At 47.0% G+C, this 25,128-nt stretch overlaps 2 protein-coding genes across 6 annotated transcripts in view; one reads left to right on the forward strand and one right to left on the reverse strand.

Annotated features, from left to right (window-relative positions):
• Positions 1 to 1,187, reverse strand: part of Xrcc6 (X-ray repair cross complementing 6) — a 23,763-nt gene extending 22,576 nt beyond the window's left edge. Inside the window, exon 1 of one of the 3 annotated variants that reach the window (XM_085831796.1) lies at positions 1,169 to 1,187. The gene's annotated coding sequence lies outside the window, so the exon portion shown is untranslated. Of the gene's footprint in view, positions 1 to 131; positions 238 to 289; positions 397 to 1,168 lie in introns of those variants that run through there. The other 2 variants (XM_085831795.1, XM_085831794.1) reach the window with 2 other exon arrangements.
• Positions 536 to 23,702, forward strand: Desi1 (desumoylating isopeptidase 1). Of its 3 annotated transcripts, none has more exons than XM_021183233.3 (6): positions 536 to 870; positions 12,684 to 12,705; positions 13,866 to 13,935; positions 17,944 to 18,053; positions 19,322 to 19,444; positions 22,851 to 23,702. In XM_021183233.3, exons 1-6 carry the CDS (start codon positions 783 to 785, stop codon positions 22,942 to 22,944), a joined length of 507 nt encoding a protein of 168 aa, XP_021038892.1. In that variant the 5' UTR covers positions 536 to 782; the 3' UTR covers positions 22,945 to 23,702. The 3 variants fall into 3 exon arrangements, with proteins under 3 accessions (XP_021038892.1, XP_029325928.1, XP_021038893.1); XM_021183234.3 differs by lacking the exon at positions 536 to 870 and adding an exon at positions 8,242 to 8,330; XM_029470068.2 differs by lacking the exon at positions 13,866 to 13,935 and having other exon boundaries at positions 19,255 to 19,444.
• Positions 23,703 to 25,128: the final 1,426 nt, after the last annotated feature.

Raw genomic sequence — 25,128 nt, forward strand, 5'->3', positions numbered from 1 at the left:
TATAACATAGCGGCTCAGCACTGAAGGTCCTATCTCGAGCTCCAACTGGACTGGGACGGTACTTGGTGCTCTGGCTGAAACATTCGTCTTCATTTCTCCCCCCAACCTTCAGCTAGAGATGGCTCAATCACCAGTCCTGTTCCGCCTCCTGGGAAGAAAGCAGCAGGACCCAGGTCCTGCAGGTCGACAGCGCTGCTCCGTGGTGAGGCCAGGGACCGCGCGACACTAAGCGTGCAAGCAAGGCCACCAAGGCAGGCCTCATCCAACACATATGGTGCGGCGGACCTACCTTAGCCGCAGGCGGGCAAGCCTCTGGGACAGCAGAAGGTGGGCACCACGTCCACGCGGGCTCCTTGTCTCTTAACCAATCAGCGACGTTTGCGTCATCACGCACAACACGCCCTTCGACCCACTCGCATCTCCCGCTTCCACCCCTGTTCCCTAAACTGGAACGCGTGCGGCCAGAGAAAGCCCCGCCCCCCGCTTGAAGCTCCGCCCCCGAGGCCCGTCAGCACCGAACGCACATGCGTGAAAGTGCGTCCCCGCCCCTGCCCCCTGTTCCGTGCGGAGTCTCTGGGATCTCTCTCTCTGTCACCTCACAGTAGTCGTTGCCGGTCGCGGGTGTCGGGGCGCGAGCAGCGCAGGGCCGCCTCTCCCCCGCCCTCAGGCCGGGCCCCGGCTCGGTCCCCCGCTCCCTCCTCTCCCCACCCCGGTCGGGTACCGGAAGGTCCAAGCCGCTGCCGGGTGCCCGAGGGCCATCGTGGCCGCCGCCACGGGTCCTGATGGAGCCGCCAAATCTCTATCCGGTGAAGCTCTACGTGTACGACCTGTCCAAGGGCCTGGCCCGCCGGCTCAGCCCCATCATGCTGGGTGAGGGGACCGGGGTCAGTGGGAAGAAGGCAGGTGGCCGCTGGAAGCGATCCACCGAGGGGGGTGGGGGAAGACGGGCCCATGGGTGGTAGAAAAGATCCACTAGGGCAAGGACAGTGAGGTGGGATTCCCTGAACCCCCGTCCAGCTTCATGATCTAAGCCAAGGAGACACACGCTCCGGCTGGGAGCAAGCTCCTCTTCAGCTAGAGACTGGGGTTAGCCGACTGATCTTGACGGATTCCCCCAGAAGCCAGGGAACCCTGCTTGTTTGGCTCAAAGTAGAGAAAGTGTGGATACCTCCAGCTCGTGTCCCTGGTGGTGGAAGCAACACTGCAGACGAGAGATCCTCTGGTGTCCCTCGGAGCGACTGCCCTCCGCGCCAAAAGGAAATTCCCTCTGCAGTCCTTGGAGTGGATGGGAAGAGAGCTCTAGAGCGGCGGAAGGCTTGAGCCCCTGCCGGCTCCAGGTTAGGTCAAGTCGGGTCACCCTGAGCCAGATCTTGGAACTAATTACGTTCTGTCCGACGATGCAATTTTCGCTCAACAGTTAATTGCTTTTGACCAGATGGTAAGAAAGCAGTTCTGGGGGAGGACTGGATGCTGTATCGGTGAGGATATCGGTTGTGCTCAGTTCAAATGGTTTCATGCTGAGAGAGAAAAAGAGCCCATCAGTGTAGGTCCAACTTCACTTCAAGTCAAATACCAAAATGTCTGTCATGTAGGATTTGTCAGGCTTGTCATTTCAGGTAATGGAGGACAGGAATACGTTTCAGGGATTGAAACTGACATGGTTTTGCATCATTCAATAAATAGCTATAGTGTTTCCTGGAGATATTGGAGGAAGGCCTATTTCTTAAGGAACACAAGGGGGCAGGGATCAAGGAAGCAAGGCAAGTTTTGAGGACATCCATTTGTGATGTGTCACTGAGTTGAACTTACTAATCCTTTAACCCTGGGGCAGCAAGTGGTTTTTAAATGTGGTTTCCCATCAGAATCATCTAGAATGTTCGTTAAAAACACAAATACCTGAGTGAGGCTGTTACTCACTCACTGGTAGAGTTCCTGCTTGGCATGCTCCAAGCCCCAGGGTTTGATCTCTAACACGGAAACAAAAAACAAGTGCATTCATTTCCAACATACATTGTCAGATGGGATGGGGTGGGGGGGAGCTGAAAAAACTGTATTAGAACCAACTGGGTGAACACTCCAATACTCCTAGTACTAAGGAGGCTGAGGCAAGAGGGCTGTGGGTTCAAGACCAACAAGCTGGGCTACACACATACCTGAGGGAATAAAAGAAGAAGAAAGGAAGTGAAGAGAGAGAGAAAAAGCTCAGGTCAAAACGGTTCCTCTACCAAAGAAACTGGTAGAGTAGAAGGAAACTTTGCCCTAAACTACTTTGTACTGTCTAAATGTGTGCACATTTTGTGAATCTTACATGTGCGAATTGTGGAACCATGCTTCATACTAAGCCAGAGTCTTTGGAAATCTGTATTTTTTTTTTTTTTTTTTTTTTTTTTTTTGGTTTTTCAAGGCAGGGTTTCTCTGTGTAGCCTTGGCTGTCCTGGAACTCACTCTGTAGACCAGGCTGGCCTCGAACTCAGAAATCCACCTGCCTCTGCCTCCCGAGTGCTAGGATTAAAGGCGTGCGCCACCACGCCCGGCTGGAAATCTGTATTTTTAATGAGTGTTTTGGATCATTCTTTATGTAGCCAGCCCATTATCATTAGAGAGAGATTTGGACCTAAGTCATGGGTCGTTGGCAGGGGTTAGGGTCCAGTCATGACTCAGTGGTAGAGGCCTTGCCTAACATGCACAAAGCCCGAGTTCAGTCTCCAGCACACCTGAGAAGAAAGGAAGGCAAATCTGAAAGCAAAACCTGCAAGTATTCTTCTCGTCGTTTGTTAGAGGAACGTTTGAGCCATTGGTAGATTATATCAGTCAGGTTCCACCTAAGTTCCTTGGAATGCAGCCATGTCTTCAGTTTTATCACAGAGAGGCATCGTTTGTTTCCTTGACCCATAAAGCACCCTCCAGACTGATTTTTTTTTTTCAAAAACGTATTTTTTTTTTAATTATACATAAGTACACTGTAGCTGTCTTCAGAAGCACCAGAAGAGGTCATCAGATCTCATTATGGGTGGTTATGTGCTACCATGTGGTTGCTGGGATTTGAACTCAGGACCTTCAGAAGAACAGTCAGTGCCACCTCGCTAGCCCCCCCAGGCTGATTTTTATTTTGGTCCTAAAACCTAATGTTGTTTCATTAAACAAATAATCAAGTGCTTAGCAAGTGCTGATGTTTAGTGTGTTAATGTTTAACAAAGCTGGGTAGACTGGGAAAAGATGTTTGCAGACATGGAGCTAGCTAGTGTAGGAAAGTGTGTGTGTGTGTGTGTGTGTGTGTGTGTGTGTGTGTGTGTGTGTAAAATAACAAACGTGATCTGTGTTGAATGCAAGGTAGAAAATAATATGAGAGACTCATTTTGAGTTTCAGAAGCTGTGACTTTTAGGCTGGAAATACAGAATGAGGAAGAAGCAGCCCTCCATAAGAGTGATGAGGGAGTTAGTGTTGTAGATGAAAGGGTTGACCAGCCAAGATCTAGAGCTGGAAAGCCTGGCTGTAGGGGCTGAAATTTGCCTGTGTGCAGTGTGGTAGTAAAGAAAGAAGTAAGGAAGGCAGGTGACATATTAGACTCACCACCCTAGCATTTGGGCCTTGAACCCAGGTGCTTCGAGGACACTAGGCAAGCAGTCCGCCGCTGAGCTCCATGGCTAGCCCCTCTGTCCCTTTAAATAGATGTGATGGCTCCAGAAGGCACCAGCCAAACACGAAACTTCACGAATTTGGCCTATCAGAGATCACAGCCTCACCTACAAACTTAATTCTCCTTTTCCCTGTAGTGTTTTTGTTCACTTTGTAAAACAAAGAGTTAGGGAAAGTCATAGTCATTACTTTCTAAAGCTAAGGATACATATGAGTGCGCGCGCACACACACACACACACACACACATGCACACACGCGTGCACACGCGCATGCACACACTAAAGTATTAAAACCAAAGAAAGTAGAAAATAGGCATTGCCTTTCCGTTCTTCCCTTTCATCACCGACCTTAAAGTTGCTCTAATTCAGTTAGTTTCCATATAGTGATTTCTCATCCCTAAATGTATTTGACTGTTTATTTATTTGTTCATTTGTTTTTCAAGATGGTTTGTCTGTGTAGCCCTGGCTGTCCTGGTCTTGCTTTGTAGAGCAGGTTAGCATTGAGCTGACAGAGATCCATGTGCCTCGGCCTCTCCAGTACTGACATTAAAAGGTGTGCACCATCACACCACCTATATTTGAACTTTTTCAAAAATTAATCTGTATGGGCCAGCAAGACAGCTCATCGTGGGACACTTGTCACCAAGCCTCACAACTAAATCTGACTTTGATTCCAAGAACCTAAGGAGAAAACTGAATCCCAAAAGTTGTCTTCCCATCATCCCATGTGCAAAGTGAGTGGGCAAATGCGCGCGCATACACACACAGTAAATATGATAAAAATAATGTGTTTACTTATTTTTGTAAGGATTTCTAGAAGTATATAACATAATAATTGAGTACTTGTCACAAGCCAGCCGCCCAACCCCCTTTTCCTGAGTTGCATCCACTAGAATCCTTACCACACCCATATGAAACAGGTCACCTGATCTGCCCCAAGTCACACCACACACAGGTTGCAGAGCTGGGTTATGGCCACAGAACTTATTTCACCATCTCTTTGCTAATACCAACAGTCCAAGATAATGTGTTCCCTTGTGACTAAAGTGGAGTCCTTGTCCTTAAACAGACGTCTCAAGGTTTACTGAAAAAACCCTGTGCCAGATGGTCTGAGCTACTCTTCCAGCACTGTGACCATCCCCCTTCACCCTCCTTTCCCAAAGCCAATTCCTGTCCCTTTACTCACGTACATTCCCCTGTGTAAGATCTTAACCACGGGGCTGGAGAGATGGCTGGGTTCTTGCAGAGCACCTGCCCTCAGCACCCACATCAGCAAACTCAAGTGCCTGTAACTTCAGCTCCAGGGGACATGACACCCCTCTGACCTCCACGGGTGCACACTTGTATACATGAGTAAATAATAATAAAGTTACTTTTTAAGATAATAACTTAAAAATCTTATCCAGTTCTGTTAGGGTTCATGATTGACTTAACACAGATTTCACCAAATTATCCTGTCACGATGATGGTGATGATGGTGGTGGTGATGATTTAGTTTTACTCGTGTGTGCCTGTATGCTACCTATGAGAGTGTACCATAGCAATAAATAACATTTTAAAAAACAGCAAACACATTTCAGGTCTGGGGAGATAGTTTAGTGGACATGAGAATCTGAGTTTGAGTGTATGCAATGTCTGCTGGTGCCCATGGAGGCCAGAAGAGGGCACTGGGCTAGAGTTACAGTCAGTTGTTAACCACAGAACATGGGCTAGGAACCAGACTTGGGTCCTTTAAACTCCTAACCACTGAGCCATCCCTCCAGCCCCATCCTGTCCTATTTTGAGGACATGTGCCTCCCACGACACTCTGTTCTGCAGTACCTCACCAGCCACGATTACTCTTAGCATTCTAATTGCGTGGACAGCCTAATTGCACCTTTTTCCCCCATGTCACTGTGTGGCTAATATAATTAGCTATTAAAACTGTCCTTCAGCTCTTCCTCTTAATAATTTTAGCTGCTCTTTAAATTTCGTGACCTCTTTTCGTGAAAAGGCATGTAGAGGTAAAAGCGGAGGCTTGGGAAGAGTGAGGGAAAGATAGGGCTCATGACGCAGCTCAGGATGCTTCTACCTCCTGTCCTGTGGCCTCAGGGCCTCAGGCTTGCAGGACAAGCACCTTTACCCACCGAGCCATCGCCCCAGCCCTGAGAGTGGTTTTGAACTAGGCTAACAAGGGTTTCGTGTTTCATTTCTGACTTGAGGTTTTATATGCATGTGTAATGGTTATTTTCCCCTAGAAGCACATTCAATTGTTCTCAGGTTAAAGTTTTTGGGAAACTGTGTGGGAGAGTGCTTGCCTAGCTTTCGTGAGGCCCTGGGTTTGGGAAAAAATAATCCCCACATCTGTGTACATATTGACAGAATGCAATCTAGTGAATATTTGGGTCTTTATACTTAGCTCTTACAACAGTAGCACCAGGGACTGTACTCTTAGGTGTTAATTTCTTAAAAAGTAATGTGTATGTATGTATAAAATTATATAACATATATAAGAGTTGCATACCAAGATCAAAGCAGCAGCTTACTTGAATCTTTCCAGCAGGAGGCTGGAGCTTCTGGAGGCAGAGAACCTTGCTCCTCAGAGCACCCCCAGCAATAGTCGAGAGCCAGTGCTCCTTAAGGGGTGTGAGCACCCATGGGTGATGCGGGGCTGGAACCAGGTCCTCACCGCACTATACCCTCCTTCCCAGTATTGATCATAGGAGTGACTCAGACTTGCAAATTAAATAGAATTTATTCAAATCTGAGAGAGGGTGTTTTTTATATGTTTTATGTAATCTATTGTTCTTTGTTTTCATTTTTATTGTTCATTGTGTGCTCAACTGTCTGATATCCACTGAAGAAATGGAGGAATAGTAACCCTGCATCTTTCTGCAAAATGTAAATGAATGTGGCTTGCAGGGCTCTGAGAACTCCTGGTTAATGTCTGCAGCCTCACCTTGCCCCCTCATGTTTAACACAGCACTCTTTTTTTTTTTTTTTTTTGGTTTTTTTTTTGGTTTTTTGAGACAGGGTTTCTCTGTGTAGCCCTGGCTGTCCTGGAACTCACTTTGTAGACCTCATAACTCAGAGATCCGCCTGCCTCTGCCTCCCAAGTGCTAGGATTAAAGGCGGATGCCACCATGCCCAACTTAACACAGCACTCTTGACACCAGGTTTCCTACATTAGATTCTACAACAAACCCCACTTTTATTATTTAAAAGAAGCAGCAGCCCTGTTCAAATTAGAGTTACTATTGCCATGACCAAGGCAGCTGGGGGAGAAAAGGAGTTATTTGGCTTGCATATCCATTGAGGAAAGCCAAGGCAGGAACTCAGACTAAGCAGGAACCTGGAGGACGAGCTGATGTAAGGACATAAAGGGGTGCTGCTTACTGGCTTACCCCACTTGACTTGCTCAGCCTGCTTTCTTATGGAACCCAGGACCACCAGGCCAGGGATGGCCCCACCCACAATGGCCTGTGCCCTTTCCCATCAATCACTAATTAAGAAAGTACCTTACAGGTTTTCCGACAACCAGATCTTATGTAGGCATTTTCTCATTCGAGGCTCCAATGATTCTAGCTTGCGTCAAGTTGACATAAAACTAGCCAGCACAAGCACTGTTAGGGCTTTCCTCTTGCAGAGCCTCGGTGGGGGAAAGGCTGCCTGGTACCCCAGCAGCACAAAGTGCCTTCAGGTCTCTCTTCACAGCCTGTGGGCCCTATTACCTCCCCAGGAACTTTCTCTGTCCAGTTCTTGCCCTGCCTAACTTCTGCCCATCCTTGATAGCTCAGTTCTGATGTCAGTTCTCCTACAGACCTTTTCCTAAACCCTGCCTCCAGGTCTTGCTCACATGCCCCTCTTCTGTACTGATACCATCCTGTATCCTCCTGGAAGTGTTTATTATCCTGTTTGTAACTGCACTTTTTCTAATGTGTATGCAGGTGTGTCTGTGGGAGGTTTTGTGCGCTGTGTGCATGCTTCAGAGGCTAGAAAGGGGCATTAGAACTGGAGTGACAAGTGGTTGTGAGCCACCACGTGGGTGCTGGGAATAGAACCCAGGTGCTCCGGAAGAGCAGCCAGTGCCTTTAACCACTGAGCCATCTCTTCAGCCCCTAAGGTTTTGCTGCTGCTGCTGCTGCTGCTGTTGTTGTTGTTGTTGTTGTTGTCTGAGGCAGAGTTTTATGGGCTTGGGCTGGTTTTCAGCCTCTGTCTGTTAGTGCAGAGACTAGGCATGTGCCATCATCCTCTTATTCTTGTTTGTGTTCCTCCACCATCCCACTACAAAATCTCACTCTCTACCTCAGGCTGGTCCGCAGCAATTCTCCTGCCTCAGCCCTCCATGTATTACCACATCTGACTATAGTTATTTTTACACTAGGGAAAAAAACAGTCCGGTACTGACTCTATAAAGAATACTACATGCTTAAATAGTTTTAAGCCTGCCTTTAAATTTTTTTTTTATGACTTTGTGCTTGGGTGCTTGGGTTAGAACTCGGTTTCGTGTGCATGGTCTAAGGCAAACACTCTACCGCTGAGCTTCACTCCCAGCTTCTTCATGGTTTCTGGCACCTCTTCTCTCCCCACAGACAATAAGGGGAAGCCCTTCTGCTGGTGGGCATCTTACACTATTGACTGCAGAGGGCTGGTACTACGTACATGACACAAGTGCTGCTTCTACTTTTCCCAGAGAGTAAACAGACGCTTCCAGGTAACACTTAAGCCTCGCTTACTGTTGGTGAAGTGCCAGGTAAACTACTTTGCTGCTAGGGGAGGGTTGTGTGGAGTGAACCAGAACCGCACTTGATCTATACCAAAGAGCTAATGTGTTTCTTCTCCCTGCCAAAGGGAGACCAAATGCCACCTGCAAAGAGGTGTCTCTGGAGTCCCATCACTGCCAACCACTTAATTCTTAGTAATAGGCATTAGTAGAGCGTACCAGAGCTGATCGAGCCTGTGTGTTTATATGTTTATCCAGCTTTGTGGATAAGGAGCAGGGGTGTGCTCACTCCAAGACTTTTATGTGCCTCTTAACTCTGTGCAACGAAGGCAGATAGTAGCATACCTTGTCCTGCACTTCCTATCATCCATAATAGAGCTGACATCCACACCTCCTGTTTGTTTTCTGTATCCATAATCCATAGACCTCAGAATGAATGCATTGGGTGTGCCAGTAAGTTTAGAGACACACTGCCATGTGACTACCCACTCTCCCTCCAGCTTGCTGAGGAAATCCCAGTGGGAAATAATCCGCTCTATGCTGTGCTAATATCCATTGGGTCTAATTCATGTCCCCAAATGGCTTTGTGCCCTACTTTCATAGCTCCTATTACCACCCCCACCTCACCTCTTCCCATCCTAATCTTGCACCCAAAATTAAGATGCAGTTAAGCCTGCTCTCCCATGCCTTTGATCTTGCCAAGGCCATAGTCTTACTCCTTATCTCCCCAAGAAGAAGCTCCGACACAGCAAACTTTACATCTCTACCTGGGCATCTCCAGTGAACCCATCTTCACATCTTGCCTTGTCTTTTTATACGAGACAAAATACAGGTCTTCATCATCTTCATAAAATGATAATAAATGTGAACTATTTAACATATAAAATATGTGAGAATGGGTCCGGGATGTGGCCCCATTGGCAGAGTGCTTATCTGGTGTGCACAAACCCCACATTAATCTAGTGGGCTTGATCCCTAGCATCATCTAAACCAAGCATGGTGATAGATGTCTTTAATCCCAGCAGATGGAGGTGAGAGGCAAGAAGATCTGAATTCAAGGTCAGCCTTTGCTGCATAGTAAGTTAGAGACCAGCCTAGAATGCATGACCTTTTCTCAGAAAAGAAAAAAAAAAAAAGATCTAGACCTTTGAGTATAGTTCAGTGATAGAGTACCCGCTTAGCATGTACAAGTCTCTGTTTATCCCCTAGTACAAATGAAAATGTTTAGATGTAAAGGACAAACAGGGCATGACGGCACATGCCTTTAATCCCAGCACATAGGAGGCAGAGGCAGACAGAGTTCTGTGAGTTCCAGAACAGCCAGGGCCACATAGAAAGACTGTCTTTAAAAGAGAAACAGAGAGGTATATAACACGGGAAGTATAAGCATGCCGCTCTCCTTCCATGCAACACTGAGCAAGACCTAGAACAGATGAAGGTGACACTTAGCAATTTGTAAACCTTGGAACTGACAGCTCTGGTGAGTGGGTGAGGTCACCTGTGTTCCTACCTCCTTCATTGCCTTGCTCATCCTTCTGTGTGCTGTGTGTATTGTCTCCTTGCCTGTCTGTCTTCATGTTATGTATGAATTGTCTCCTTGCCTGTCCTTCTGTGTGCTGTGTGTATTTCTCTTTGCCTGCCCTGTGTGTTGTGTATGAATTGTCTCCTTGCCTGTCCTTCTGTGTGCTGTGTGTATTTCTCTTTGCCTGTCCTGTGTGTTGTGTGTGACTTGTCTCCTTGCCTGTCCTTCTGTGTGCTGTGTGTATTTCTCTTTGCCTGCCCTGTGTGTTGTGTGTAAATTGTCTCCTTCTGTGTGCTGTGTGTATATTGTCTGCAGTAGGTTTAATCATGACCTCTAATCTACTCTTTAACTCTTCTCTCCAATTCATCCTCTCTACATCTCTCACAGCATTTTACAGCCCAAGCTGACCTCAAAGTCACTATGTAGATGAGGATGGCTTTGGACTTTTGACCTTCCTGCCTCTGGCTCCCAAATGCTGGATTATAAGCATGGGGCCACTACACTATACCCATATTACCACACATCTTTTTTCTTCTTCTTCTTCTTCTTTTTAATTAATTAATTAATTTATTTATTTATTTATTTTGGTTTTTCGAGACAGGGTTTCTCTGTATAGCCCTGGCTGTCCTGGAACTCACTTTGTAGACCAGGCTGGCCTCGAACTCAGAAATCTGCCTGCCTCTGCCTCTGCCTCTGCCTCTGCCTCTGCCTCTGCCTCTGCCTCCCAAGTGCTGGGATTAAAGGTGTGCGCCACCACCGCCCAGCCTTTTTTTCTTCTGTAAGTTTAGTGTGCATGTAAGTACTATACATGCATGTGAAGGGTCAGAAGACAACTTTCAGGAGTTGGTTCTTCTACCATGTGGGACCCAAGAATTGACTCCAGGTCATCATCAGGCATGTGTCTGTCACCTGCTTTTACCTACTGAGTCATATTGCTGATCCTTACCACAGCATCTTTTTTTAAATGTAATGTTTACTTATATGTAAGTGATACATCTGTGTTGTGGGTATGTACAGGTGCTTGGAGACCAGAAAAGGGCATTTGGACCCCTTGAGCTAGAGTTACAGGTGATTCTGAGCCCACCCCACTCCACCCACCCCCGTGTCAGTGCTGGGAAACAAACTTCCTCTGGAAGAGCAGCAAGTGCCAAGTGTGCTATACACTTATAACCCCAGCATTGGAGAAGTGGAGCCAGGAAGATTCCTGGGGCTTTCTGACTAGCCAGGCTATCTGAATCAGGGATGCCAGGCTCAGTATGAGATGTGGTGCCGAAAACAAGAGGGAGGATGATTCAGTAAGATACCTAATGTCAACCTCTGGCCTCCACACATGTGAACACACACATATGAACACGCACATGCACACACATGTGGAAGTGTAGGTTAGGTGGTACATGGAGAATCTGAGCTAGGAGGATTGCTTTGTGTTTAAGGCCAGCCTGAGCTGTACAGGGCTCAGAATGTAACCATGTGGCTCCGTGCTAGAGTGCTTGGTTGCCAGCATGCACAGGGCCCTAGACTTGTTCTCCAGCACTACAGTCAGATAAAATAGAATGCTAGTCATTTGTTTGTGTCAAAAGGCAGCTCAGTGGGTAGAGGTAACTGGTGGCAAGCTTGGTAACCTGAATTTGATGTCCAGAGCTTATAGTGAAAGCAGAGAATTGGCTCCTGCAAACTATCCTCTGACCTCCATATGTATATCGTGCAATTGTACATATTTGTACAATTTGTAAGGGCTGGAGAGAGGTTTATTGTTTAGGAGAACTGGTTATTCTTCCAAAGTACCCAAGTTCAATTCCCAGCACCCACATGGCAGCTCACAACTGTCTGTAATTCCAGTTCCAGGGGACCTGATGCCCTCATACAGGCATATGTGCAGGTAGAACACCAATGTACATAAACAAATAGAAATAATTTTTTAATTTTTATTTTTTTTAAAAAAGTGGGTCTGACTAGAGTACTCTCCTACCAAGGCCAGGCCACCCTGCCTGCCCCAGGCCTGCTGGCTGCTCATTGTTTCATCAGCACACTTGCCCTCTGCCCTGCAGAACCGCAGTCTTCACGTTTTTGAGCAGACTGTTCTCTATGGCAGATACGCCCAGCTTTGCCCCTGCACGCTCCTTCATTGGTTGAATTCAGGCTCATGAAGGTAGTTCTTTATCTTTATTAACATAGCACCCTGTCTTTACCATTGTTCCAGTGCTTATCAGCACGGTGTTTTACTTAAGTATTTATGTGTGTCTCTTTTCCACTTGACTTTGAGCTTCTGAAGGTAGGGTAGCCTGTGTTTGCATTTTGACACCTAAGGTTGCTGGTAGGTAAAGGAATAGATAGGCAGTGGGGGAGCACATGGTTAGCCATGTTTATATACCCGGATCCATTCCCCTGACACCAAATACGCAATCATTGCCTTTGGAAAAGGCAGAGCATTTAGCTTGGCTCCATTCTTTCTGAAGAATTGCACCTTAGTGAAGAAGTGGGGAACATCTTCCAGATTTACTCTGGGTTTGCTGTAGATGACACAGAGAGGTTGAAAAGACATAGTTGACTTAGCCCCCGATGGGAAGCAAGAACAGACAAACAGGACAGTGTGTTTATGTTGCTCTCTGATAAAGCAGAGTGTTTTCTGAGCTTCCTGACCACAGTGTCACCCCCTGAGGACTGACTGACTGACTGACTGCCATAGAGGAGAGCTGAGTTCTAGAAAGTCTTCCAGGAGGTTTTCACAGTTGTCTCCTGGTGTGAGTGAGTTCTACATTTACTCAGCCTGAGAAGGCACTCGGTCTAGTCCTGAATGGCTAACTCTCTCCTTTTCTCCACAGGGAAACAACTGGAAGGCATCTGGTAAGTGTGGTGGGCTCCTCATTGACTGCTCTGGGAGCAAAGCTGCTCACTCCCCAGTTCATTGGCTCTGCAGCTCCAGGCTTGAGGCCTGGCTCTTTGTTCACAATTTCCCATAGCCTGTTTTTTTTAAAGGTTTTTTTCCTTGGGATGAGGTGGGGTGGTTAGTTTTCAAGCAGGGTTTCTCTGTGTAGCCCTGACTATCCTGGAACTCAGTCTGTTAGACCAGGCTATCCTCAAACTTAAAGAGATCTGCTTGCCTCTGCCTCCTGAGTACTGAGTTCTTCTTCTTCTTCTTCTTTTTTTTTTTTTCTTAAAGAAAGGGTTTTTTTTGTTGTTTTTATTTTTTACGATTTATTTATTTTTATTTATATGAGTACCCTGTAACTGTCTTCAGACACAGCAGAAGAGGGAATCAGATCCCATTACAGATGGTTGTGAGCCACTATGTGGTTGCTGGGAATCAAACTCAGGACCTCTGGAAGAGCAGCCAGTGCTCTTAACTGCTGAGCCATCTCTCCAGCCCCAAATACTGAGTTCTGCATTCTGGGATTAAAGGTATATGCCACTATCAGCACCCCAAGTTTTACTTTTATGTGTATGTATGTGTGTCTTTACTCTATATGTGCTTTGTGCTCAGGAGGTCAGAAGAGAATGTCAGATCCCCTGATATTCAAGTTACAATCTCTCTAGCCCCAAGGCCATTCTTTTCTACACAGGGAGCTCCGGTCTTGCCAAGGCTTTCTCAGACTCTGAGAAAGAGAGGAAAGAAAAGAAGGAAGGACGATGCTTTGAAAAGTGTTTGTCCTGAGCATGCATATTCCCTATCACTGTTCCCTGAACGGTGGAGCGCAATGGCATTTACATCATGTTAGATAGTGTATGTCATCTTTAAAGACACTTAAAAGGTGTATGTGAGTTCCATGTATGGCCTAAATTCCATTTTAGACAAGGGACGTGCATCTGTGGCTTTGGTATGAGGGTGGGGACAGTCCTAGATCAGCCAGCCCACACTGAGAATGTCTTGCATGTCTTTATCTGGCTAATATAAAATTGGCTACCATGGTGCCTGCCATCTTGGGGCAGACATTCTCTCTGTAGTCTGATACTTGCTTTTCTTGGAGAGGCTGTAAGTCCCTGGCTCATTGTCCTCTCTGTGGCAGGCACACCTCTATAGTTGTACACAAGGATGAGTTCTTCTTCGGCAGCAGCGGTATTTCCAGCTGTACCCCGGTGAGTGGCTTCCCCTGGCATGCAGATGTGGGAGGGAGGGCTATTGCCTGAGAAGTTCAACTTCTAGCATGTACCTCTGGCCTGTGGCAGTTCCTCATATTAGCATTTAAGCCAGGTGTGGTGGTACACTACACATGCCTTGAATCCCAGCACTTGGGAAGCAACAGATGAATCTGTGAGTTGAAGGCTGGCCAGATCTACTCAGAATGTTCCAGAACAGCCAGAGCTACATAGTGAAAGACACTTTCTCAAAAAAAAAAAAAAAGTGAGAAAAGAAAAAGACTTAAGCTAAGAAGTTTTATAATCCTAGTGGTTGTGGAAGGAGGCAGGAAGATTGCGAGTTCAACTTTCTTGGCTACTTATTGAGTTCAAGGCTAACCTGAGTTACCTGAGACCCTCTCTAAAAAGGAGTACTGCTATGGCTCAGAGGCGGCTGGGCAGGGCGGGGCACTTAACCACCAAGCCTGACTACCAAGCTCACTCTCTAGAACATAGACAGCAGCAGGAGAGAACCATCCCTTACTAACTCCTCCTCTGACTGGTGCTCATGCTTATGCCCGTGCTCACAGTAGAGAGTGTGATGAAACCTAAAAATGTGGCTTAGAGGGACATAATTCAACAGTCAAGAACCCTGGCTGCTCTGCCAAAGGAACTAGGTTTGAGTCCCAGCATCCACGTGGCAGCTAACAACCATCTGTCACTCTGGTTCCAGGGAATCCAATGTCCTCCTCAGGCACTGCATGCACACAGGGCAAAGATATACACATGCAAGCAACAAACACAAAAATAAATGTTAAACTCAAAATGTATATAGCGGGGGAGGGGGTATGTGTGTGTGCACATCACCTTTAATCTGAGCACTTTACTTCCACAGAGGCAGGCAGATCTCTTGTGAGCTCGAGCCCAGCCTGGTCTACAGAGCTAGTTCTAGGACAGCCAAGAAAGCTGTCCTACACAAAGAACCTAGCCTCAAAAAAGCAAAACAAAGAAATGAACAAATGTGTGTGTGTGTGTGTGTGAGAGAGAGAGAGAGAGAAAGAGAGAGCTGGTGAGATGAGCTAGTTCAACAAGTGCAAGTTACTTGCTATCCACCAAGTCTGATGACCTGAATTTGTTCCCTTCAAACCACACAGTGACCTTGATAAATTATTATTCTCTGACCACTTTGCATGCATGCATGCATGTAAATAAATAAATGTATGTGTGTATGTATGTATGTTTAAAACATGTTAAGCTAAAGAAAGAAAAATGGCCTTAAAATGCTTTCAGTAGAAGGAGGTATGCCTCAGTGAACACTTGCCTGGCATGAAAGCCCTGTATTCCCTCCTCAGCACGAGGAGAAAGGAGAGTCCTCATTCATGACACCCTTCCCAGCGGACCCACTCCGTTGCCCTCCTCCAGGCAGCCTGCTCCCGTGGGTTCCTCTTCCCACGTGACCTTTCTGATTCTAATACCAGTGTCCTTTTCAGAGCATTTCTCTCAGAGCCTTCTCAGGATTGTCGGTTCATTTTAATATCATAAGTAGGAAGTCATTCTTAATTTTCTCACTGGCTACCCTAAAAGTCTTTCATTAAGCAGCATCACTTCTTTTTTTGTCCACTTTTTGAAATTTAAAGGTCTTATGGTTGAAGCTGGCCTCAAAGCCACTGTGCAGCTGAAGAGAACCTGGAGCCTCCTGATGCCCATTGTCTTTACCTCCCAGGTTCTAGGGTCACAGATGTGTTTGCACCCCCAAAAGCCTGGTCAGTTCTTAAGTCAATCAGTCTGTCTCTCTTCATCTCTTCCTATTTTCCAAGAGCTTTCACTGCAGTCCTGAGCACTTCCTGCCTGGACTGGACCTATGAAACTAGCCTGTTCTTCCTCTGTCTTCCATGTTGAAGACAGAATTTTTTTTTTTTTTTTTTTTTTTTTTTTTTGAGACAGGGTTTCTCTGAATAGCCCTGGCTGTCCTGGAACTCACTTTGTGGACCAGGCTGGCCTCAAACTCAGAAATCCCCCTGCCTCTGCCTCCCAACAGCAGAATTTTTTTTTAAGATGTAGTCTCTGAGATCCCCTTGCCTCTGACTCCCAATTAAAGATATGCACCAGCCGGGCGTGGTGGCGCACGCCTTTAATCCCAGCACTCGGGAGGCAGAGGCAGGTGGATTTCTGAGTTCGAGGCCAGCCTGGTCTACAGAGTGAGTTCCAGGACAGGACAGCCAGGGCTATACAGAGAAACCCTGTCTCAAAAAACCAAAAAAAATAAAAAATAAAAATAAAGATATGCACCACCACACTACATTCAACTCACCATGTAGCCATGGGTGACTGTGAGCTTCTGAGCGTCCCCTCTTCATCACCATAGTGCTGGGACTATGTAGCCCTGGCTATCCTAAAACTCTAGGTAGACCAGGCTGGCCTTGAACTCACAAAGATCCACCAGCCTCTGTCTCCTGAGTGCTGGGACTCGTATACCACTGTTGCCTACATGATGAGTTTTAGATGCTGGGTTTTTGTTGTTGTTTTGTTTTGTTTTTTGTTTTTAGGGAATTTCAGTTTTCACAGTGTCCCCAGCTTAGCCAGAAGGTTCAGCAAAGGCCTCCCATGACCCCTCTGATCCTGTCTCTGGATCCCTCTTTAGCCATCCTCTTCAGGTTGTATCTTCTGATCTCTGCCCTCTTCCTGCTTGGCCATTTAATCCAAGACTCCAGCCTCAGGATAGCTCTCTGATTGTTCAACTGAATGTGCCTCTCTGTCCTTCAGGTCTAAGTGGGTGTCAGTTCCCTCAGACAGATCTCAGCCTGGCCCTCCCCTGCCACAGGGACCAAAAAATTCTGTGTTTTTTCCAGCATGGCCCTTATCTCTGCTTGTCATGATCCACTGGAGTATACAATTTTTACCTACCTTCCCTAATAAACTTAAGTTTCATGAGGACAGAAATCTTGTGTTTTGTATACATTATACTCCCATTGTCCAGCTAAGATGTAGCATATAAGTTCTCCACGTATTTGTCATGTGGGTGAACAACAGGAGTTGCAATAGTGCCCTCTTGTTCTTTGGAACATTAGATAATTTTCCTCTGGCTGTCACAGTTATCATAATTACTGCTCCTGCTCACCAGGCCTTCCCCAATGCCTAGAGCAATGTCAGCCTCAAGGAAAGTGCTCAGGGCTGTCAGTCCATGGCTTTCCTAGGTCTGCCCTCCTTGATAGCCAATTGCTTGCCCTTTGGCTCCTGCTCCCACTGCTTTGCTCTCCTGTCACAGCCCAGCTGCCATGTTCTGCCCTTGTGGTCATCTACTGGGGACAAAGGGAGACCAAAGGTTCCAGATTTCTGTCTTTTTGTTGTTTGTATTTTTCGAGACAGGGTTTCTCTGTGTAGCCCTGGCTGTCATAGAGCTCACAATGTAAACAAGGCTGGCCTCAAACTCACAGAGATCAGCCTGCCTCTGCTTCCCGAGTGCTAGGATTAAAGGCCTGCGCCAGCACACTCAGCTAGGTTTCTGTCATTTTAACAAGAGAGTGAACACACAGTGCAGGAGACCTGCACAGGAACTGGAAGCCCAAGTTTTCACTCTTACCTTGATACAAACAGGAGATAGCCTCTACCTGTGACAGGAGTGTCCCAGCAGTTAAAGATGAAGCTGATGGGACAGTGTAGTTTTATGAAGGAAGTCACAATAAAATAATTGTTTTTAAGCCTGTCGCAGTGGTACATATCTCTAATCCAAGCACTTAGGATATACTGGTAGGTGGATCTGTGAGTCCAAGGCCAGCCAGGGCTGTACAGTGAAAACTTATCTAAAAATAATTTAACAGATGGGGAATGTAGCCTGCAGTTCACAAGATCCCTCTGCAAAATGTTAAAATGTTAACAAGATGTTGGGGTCTCAGCACTAGAGCACTTGCCTAGTGTGCTTAAGGCCCTGGGCTTCATCCCCTGAACAGCCAAGAAAAAGCAAAAAAGCAAAACAAACAAACAAAGGATCAAGATGGTGACTTAGTGATTCTCTTGGGTTGACTCTTTCAGGGAGGAACATTGCTTGGGCCCCCAGACTCTGTGGTTGATGTGGGGAACACGGAGGTCACAGAAGAAATCTTTCTGGAGTACCTGTCCTCCCTGGGGGAGTCTCTGTTCCGGTGAGTAAGGACTGCGTGGTGGCTGCTTGTGTGCTCCACTAGGCAGTCAAACCCTAGAAGGCAGGGCCAACTTGGCCATCCCTGCCCCTCAGCTCCAGCCCGATCGGTGTCTCCTCTCATCATGAAGAGAAAGTTACTATGCTATAGAAAGAGCCTGAGTCTCGCCAACAGCCAGCATTGCATCCCAGCATGCTTTCTGCTGAAGCCTCAAAAGAAGCTAGGCTTCTCACTCCTGCTGATGAGAATCAGTGAGTGTGTCTTCCGCCGCCTCGGGCAAGTGTTTCTCCTACTGGAAAACAGGGTTTGTGGTAGGAGAGAGATGAAATACCAACTTGAATTAATAGATGTTGAGAAGCTTGAGTCAGGCTGGGGATGCAGTTTTATTTGGCAGGGTGCTTTTCCCATCATGCCCAAAGCTTTGGGTTCAATCCGCCCACACCACAGAAACCTAAACTGATATGTTGGCACATGATTTTAATCCCTACACTCCAGAAGTGGAGGCAGGAACATTAGAAGTTTGAAGTCATTCCTGGCTACATTTGGAATGAAAGGCCTACTTGCACTATAGAGACTCTGTCTCAAAAGAAAAAAAAAGTCAAAGCCTGGTAAGATGACCCATTGGCACAGGTATTTGCCATAGGGCGCAACAGCCAGCCTGAGTGTGAACCCCAAGGCCCACACTAGAAAGAGAGGACCTGCTCTCCAACATTGTCCCCACACACATACACACAAAATGAATGTTTTAAAAAAAGATCAAGGAGGGGCTTGAGGGATGGATTAGAGAATAAGAACATTTGTTGAGAGATTCTTAGAGGATAAGGCCGGGGATCAGTTCCCTGGACTCACATGGAGAAACACCACAGCCTATAACTCCAGTGACAGGAGTTACAGTCTTCTGGCTTTCACAGTCTGTAGGCACCAACATGGTACACATACATACATTTATACATGCTCATCTGCATAAAATAAGGAAATAATTGTTTTAAAAACTAGACAACTTTATTAAGAGTTCATCTCTGATCCTAGTCCCGATGTGAGTGTAGATTCTGGAATTGTGTAGAAACCGTGTGTTTCTGGTTCATCTTTCCCTTGTAAGTCACTGCTCAGAGTTTCAGATCTGCAGACAGCAGTCCTTCTGGAGGGTGTGAGAGGACTGGTCATAGTCCTCACATAAGGCTCTGCCCACCTTCCCACTCAACAGTCACAGTCACGCCACATAGATGCTGCTGGCCCTCTCATCTGCTCTCCAAACCTCTCTCCATGTACAGAGGAGAAGCCTACAACCTCTTTGAACACAACTGTAACACCTTTAGCAATGAAGTGGCGCAGTTCCTGACTGGGCGGAAGATCCCTTCTTACATCACCGACCTGCCCTCAGAAGTTCTCTCCACGTGAGTGTAACCACTCTGTTTCTACTCCTGCGAACTCGGAAAAATCCCCCATCTGAGGCAGTCAGGAGGATCAGACCAGCCTCAGCTCCCTACTGGACTTCCTGAGAAGAGCCTGGGCTCTGTGGGACCCTGCCTCAGAAATAAAAGGAAAGACAGGAAACCCTCAAACTTAGTGCCCCTTCCCTAGGGCAGCCGAATCCTCACAACCAGTAGGACCTGTCTGGTGGCAGATTCCACCACAGAAGGCCACCATTGTTCCCAACTACCAGTGTACACTAGTCTGACCTTCGGCCTCCTTGGAGCTGGGTTTAAGTGCCACCACAGAATTTAGAAACCTACTTGACACTAGTTTTGATATTTACATAAAACCCCAGTATCTAATACACAAAGCCATTTCCCAAAAGTGCTTATCTATAGTTTAGGCTTTGGGAGGTGGCAGAATCCAGAATAACAGGACAACCCAGTTCCGAACTGTGACTTGGCTCAGTCATCTACATCCTGAGCTCTGATGCCCTCAAAAGACCAGAGTCTTCGTGTCCTTGCATTCACAGTTCAAGGAAAGCCCTCAACAGAGGTTTCCTCTGCCCCTGATGGGTCCAACCTTGGGAAGGGCCTGTGGGCCATCTCCCAGGTGACATCTCAAGAAAGGACACATACTCCCTTTTCTGATTCTATCAAGCTGCCTCTGCTCACCCTAGGAAATGTAACACTTGTAACACCTCTGGCTTCAACTGAATTAATTGGGTGGGATCCTGACCAACAGGGGTCCTGACAGATAAACTCCTCATTTCAAAACAAAACAAAAAGCTACATAGAAAACAGGGCTGTTCAAGAGCTGGGTCTCCGAGGCCTCAGACTGTCTTCTACCTGATAGATGTTCAAAACCCTGCCTCCAGATCTAGGTCATGAGACTGAGCACCATGGAGGAGCCAAAGGCTTTTCTTGTTAGTGGGTGCAGTCTCTGGGCTTGTCTGAGTGGGAGTTGATTTAGCACTTGGAGTACTTTATTTCCTTGATCTTAGGGGTGATTTAAATATGGCAGTATCAGCTCGGCACAGTGGTGTCCTAGCACTTGTGAGGCTGAGGCAAACAGCATGACAGTGATTTAAGACAGCATCAGTCTGAGCTACACAGTGAGCTTGAGGCTAGGCTAGGCTACATGTTCAGTAAGGAAAAGGGGGGCTGGGGTGTGCTGAGCATAAAGCCTGTTCCCAGAGTGTGTCGTGAGCCACTTTATCTTTTGTGGGCACTTTTTGAGACAGGATTTCACTATGTAGCTGGACTAGCCTAGAGCTCACTCCAGAGACTATCCTGACCTCAGATGCACAGATATCAGCCTCCTGAGTGCCAGGATTAAGACCTAAGGGCACGGTAATCTTGAACTCTCCAAACTCCATCTTTACAGTGTTTTTCCAGCTAGTTATTATTACAGGGACAAACCAAGTGCCCTCTAGAAAAATGACATCAACACTTGGCCACTTCGCATGACCAATTACTCTGAATAGAAGAGTATGTTTTCAGCTGGGCGTGGTGGCGCACGCCTTTAATCCCAGCACTCGGGAGGCAGAGGCAGGCGGATTTCTGAGTTCGAGGCCAGCCTAGTCTACAGAGTGAGTTCCAGGATAGCTAGAGCTACACAGAGAAACCCTGTCTCGAAAAACCAAAAAAAAAAAAAAAAAAAAAAAAGAAGAGTATGTTTTCTGGAAGAATCTTTTTGTTTGTTTGCTTGTTTTTTTGTTTTTTTTTTTTCTGAGACAGGGTTTCTCTGTGTAGCCCTGGCTGTCCTGGAACTCACTCTGTAGACTAGGCTGGCCTTGAACTCAGAAATCCGCCTGCCTCTGCCTCCCAAGTGCTGGGATTAAAGGCGTGCGCCACCATGTCCGGCTACTGGAAGAATCTTAATTTTGAAATATACCCACTCCCAGCTTATCATCCTGATTCCTTCGGCTTTATGCCTAGCGTCCTCCTCTCTCCTCAGCTTGTATCTTCTTCAAAAGAATTGTTAGAAGCTGGGTGTTTTGGTACATGCCTGAAATCCCAGCGCTTGGTAAGTAGAGACAGGAGGATCAGGAATTCAGGGCCAGCCTCGACTACATGAGACATGTCTTAAAGCTATCCCTTCATCTAAGGATACAAGTACAGCAGTCTGTACAGAAAGCTCTAGTCCCCTCTGGACGGCCAGCCTGTTCAACGACAGCTCAGCAGGCCTTGCAGGGTCAGTGATAAGATGGTAGGGCCACACAGAGTAGGGGGCCTGGGAGTAAATCCCTACGGCGAGCTACTTGGAAGATGGCTAGTGAGCTTTCTGCTCCTGGAGCACAAACCTTAGATACTCAGCTAATAAAGAGGAAGACTTTACATTGGCAGTCCATGGTCACCATGGTAACACTGTTACCTTTGAACTTGTGATAAAGAAACTCATGGTGGGAGCACATGGTAGAGTAGAGCTGCAAAGAGGAGGAAAAGGACTAAGTTTCCATTTTCCTTCAAGGGCATGTAGTCAGTGACACAACAGGCCCCACCCCTTAAAATGTTTCACTGGCGGAGAACCAGTATTTAACACGTGGACCTTGGCTAGGGAACACTTACCAAACCATAACCCTCTTACGAAAGCCATCTAAACTGTGGTAGTAGATGCTGATTAGCAAGAAGAAACTCACAACAGGCCAAGTAAGAAACTGGGGAATCCTCAGCCCTAAATGGAACAGGAGCCATTGCAGAAGATAGGATAGAAAGAGTTGAAGAGCCAGAGGCAGTGGACAGCTTACCCGGAAGCAGTGTCTTCTGGGTACAGCAAGGCAACAGAGCATAGGCACTCATAGGAGCTGTGACTGCATGCACCGGACTTGTGCAGACCCAAGCCCAGTGTGGACAGAGGAGTTGGACCTGAAATCCCACCCCTCCGTAAGGAGCTGTTGGCAATTGTTAGCTGCTGGGAGAGGGAAGGTCAGTCTTCTCCAGGTCTGCACCTCCTAATATGCCTGTCATGCTCCAGTGGAAAGCTACACTTCCAAGAATGTGTGGCAGTACAGAATGGCTTTGATGGGGGGGAAAAGGCAGACACACAAAGGTAGGGAGGTGGGGGGAATCTCTGAAAACTTTGAGAGAGGGGATTAATAGGATCAAAACACATTGTATGAAATACTCAAAGACCTTATATTTGTTATATATACTGTGGTGGTCCAAGCCTTTAATTCCAGCACTTGGAAGGCAGAGAGATAGGCAGATTTCTGTGATGTTTGAGTCCAGCCTGGTCTACATAACAAGACTGTGTGAAGAGAGATTCTCAAAAGATAAAAGAAAGCCAGTATGGGTGGTCCTGCTGTGACCAGCATCAGTGACTCCATTCTATCTGTGGGTAAGCTGCACTTCAGACCCCTCACAGCTCATGTCTGTTTCTCCACAGGCCCTTTGGACAAGCACTTCGGCCCTTCCTGGACTCCATTCAGATCCAGCCTCCAGGAGGGAACTCTGTGGGCAGACCCAATGGCCAAAGCTAACAGGACTGCACGGGACCGCCCACCTCGACAGGGCTTTTCCTTTTTAAACAAAACAAACCCTACCAGATTTCTATTTTATAATTTTACATCAGAGCTAACAGGGACGGCTTTTTAAATTTCCCAGGGAAGGAGTTCTTCAGGCTGCATGTAGGACAATGCTCCTGAGAAAGATCGAATGCCATCCCTTCTAATAGTATTATACTAATTTATTAAGGCTGTCTTGTCTGTGAGTTCACTTTTGACGCTGTTGCCTAAGCGTCCTCCACACTGGAGAGAGAGGGTGCTTGTTTAAAGAGAAAGCAAAAGTCACAGTCTGGGAGAACCCCGTCTCGGACCCTCTTTCCAGAGAACACCCACATTCCACCCAGGTTGCCACCCGGTGGCACCCAGGTGAGTTTTATACTGTCCATTCCCCTGGAGCAGTCACCTTCTAGCAGTAACTGAACCAAAGGACTTGGAGTACATGGGGGCCAGCTGGAGGCTCCTCACTCAACCTAAGTGAACTCTTTAATCACAAGTTTACCCCTCCTCCCGAGACAAGGCCACTCGTCACCACCCAGCCGGAGCAGCCGCAGCATCAGGATCAAAGGAGACTGGCAGCAGGTGTGAGGCCAGAGAAAACAGGAGAAAGCCATTCCTCCTCCTCCTCCTCCTATCTGAGTGCCAACCCTCGATGCCCACCCCTAAGCTGCTCTTCCTCAGCATAGCTTGACCTGTCACCTTTAATAAAGGTCTAGGCTGCAGCAGCAGAGACACAGGCCTTCTGTCTGAGAATTAGTTATTTATAGTCAATAGAGCCAGCCTCTCAAACCCTTATGGGTTTGTCAGCTAGGGACTAGGGGGACATGATTGTTCTCCCAAAACAAGTCTCTGATGTAGAAAATACCATAATGATATAGATTCATGGTGGGAAGAAAATTTGGAGTTGTCTCCAGTAGGGACTTTCACATTATTCTTAATATGTCTCCATTGTCATTCTGACCTTATGGGGTGTGGTTGGGGTGTGAGTGGGCGTTTTCCTAATGATATGCTGCTAGGATTTCATGGGCAGGAATAGCCTAGAAGTCTATGATCTAGACTCCAGATTCCAGAGGGACCTTAAGGTTCCCTTCTGTGGTGTCAGCCTTCTACTAGCTAATGTGGGGAACTGGATATGGAGAAGGGAGCTCAGAGCAGGCACCTGAGACTCCGCTCCACATCCATGGGGAGCCCCCACACACACACCATGGCTTCCTGCCTCTTCTGAAACTTGAGCTCACTCACTTGCCCCTACCCTGCAGGCTTTGCCACTAGCCATAGCAGTAGGCATCATGGAGATCTCTGCCTCAGAGCTGACCTGTTGTCTGACCAGAGCTATGTTCACCTAGGATGTCAAGTGGTGGTTGGGAACTTGAAGGTCACAGTCGAAGGTCTCAGGACTCAACAGTGTACAGGTGTACGTGGCTGTCACAATGTAGAGTGGAAAGAAACCAACAGAGACTGTTTCGTGTTGGTCTGTTTGGCAGAATAGAGCAGAAGGTTCAGTGTTTAAAGTTTGGTATCTGGGAAGGCAGAGGTGGCTGGAAGCCATCAATTTCCTTTGCCTGGCCCCAGCTGGTAGCATCTCTGCCCAGAGCTCTGTCCTGAGGGTGCTCTCACATGGCCATCCTCTGGTTTTCTCCTCAGCAGTAACCATGGTATTCTGAGACGTTTGCCTGAGGATTTTAGTCACTTAATTGCTTGAATTATCTCCTGTCATGTCTAGCAGCCATCCATGCCAACGTTTGTGGCCATGGCTAGCAGAGAGACGGGAAGACTGGACAGTCTCTCTGGTCTCCTTCCCCTATGCAAGTTCCATTGTCACCAGAACCCCAGGCCAGGAACCCCACCTTCACATTTCTCTGTCCCGGTATCTCAGGAGCGTGCTGTTCATGCTCAGCTGACTCCACCCAGGCATGTACAAGCAAGCTCAGAGGAAAAGGAGTCATGTGGTTCATGCCACATAGTGGACAGGTCAGTTGGTCAAGGGACAAGGGAGGTGGAGGCATGAGACCCTTGTCCTCTCCTAGACTGAAAGGTTTCTTTGAGATTCCTTCATGACTTCCTTGAAGTCAAACTAATGTCTAATACGGAGGTGTTCGCTGCTTTTCATTGGTGTTTTTCTAATGCATTAAACTCACGTCTGCCTGCTGCTGTGGTGGGTTG

Source organism: Mus caroli, unplaced genomic scaffold, assembly GCF_978045245.1.
Source record: "Mus caroli unplaced genomic scaffold, Mus_caroli_1 scaffold_16, whole genome shotgun sequence".
Classification (NCBI taxonomy): Eukaryota; Metazoa; Chordata; class Mammalia; order Rodentia; family Muridae; genus Mus; species Mus caroli.

Excerpts from the sequence above, each read along its gene's own strand:
- Desi1 (XM_021183233.3), top strand. The coding sequence starts at position 783 with ATGGAGCCGCCAAATCTCTATCCGGTGAAGCTCTACGTGTACGACCTG. Across the intron at positions 871-12,683 it reads GCTCAGCCCCATCATGCTGG|GGAAACAACTGGAAGGCATC; the intron begins GTGAGGGGACCG and ends TTTTCTCCACAG. Across the intron at positions 19,445-22,850 it reads CCCTCAGAAGTTCTCTCCAC|GCCCTTTGGACAAGCACTTC; the intron begins GTGAGTGTAACC and ends GTTTCTCCACAG.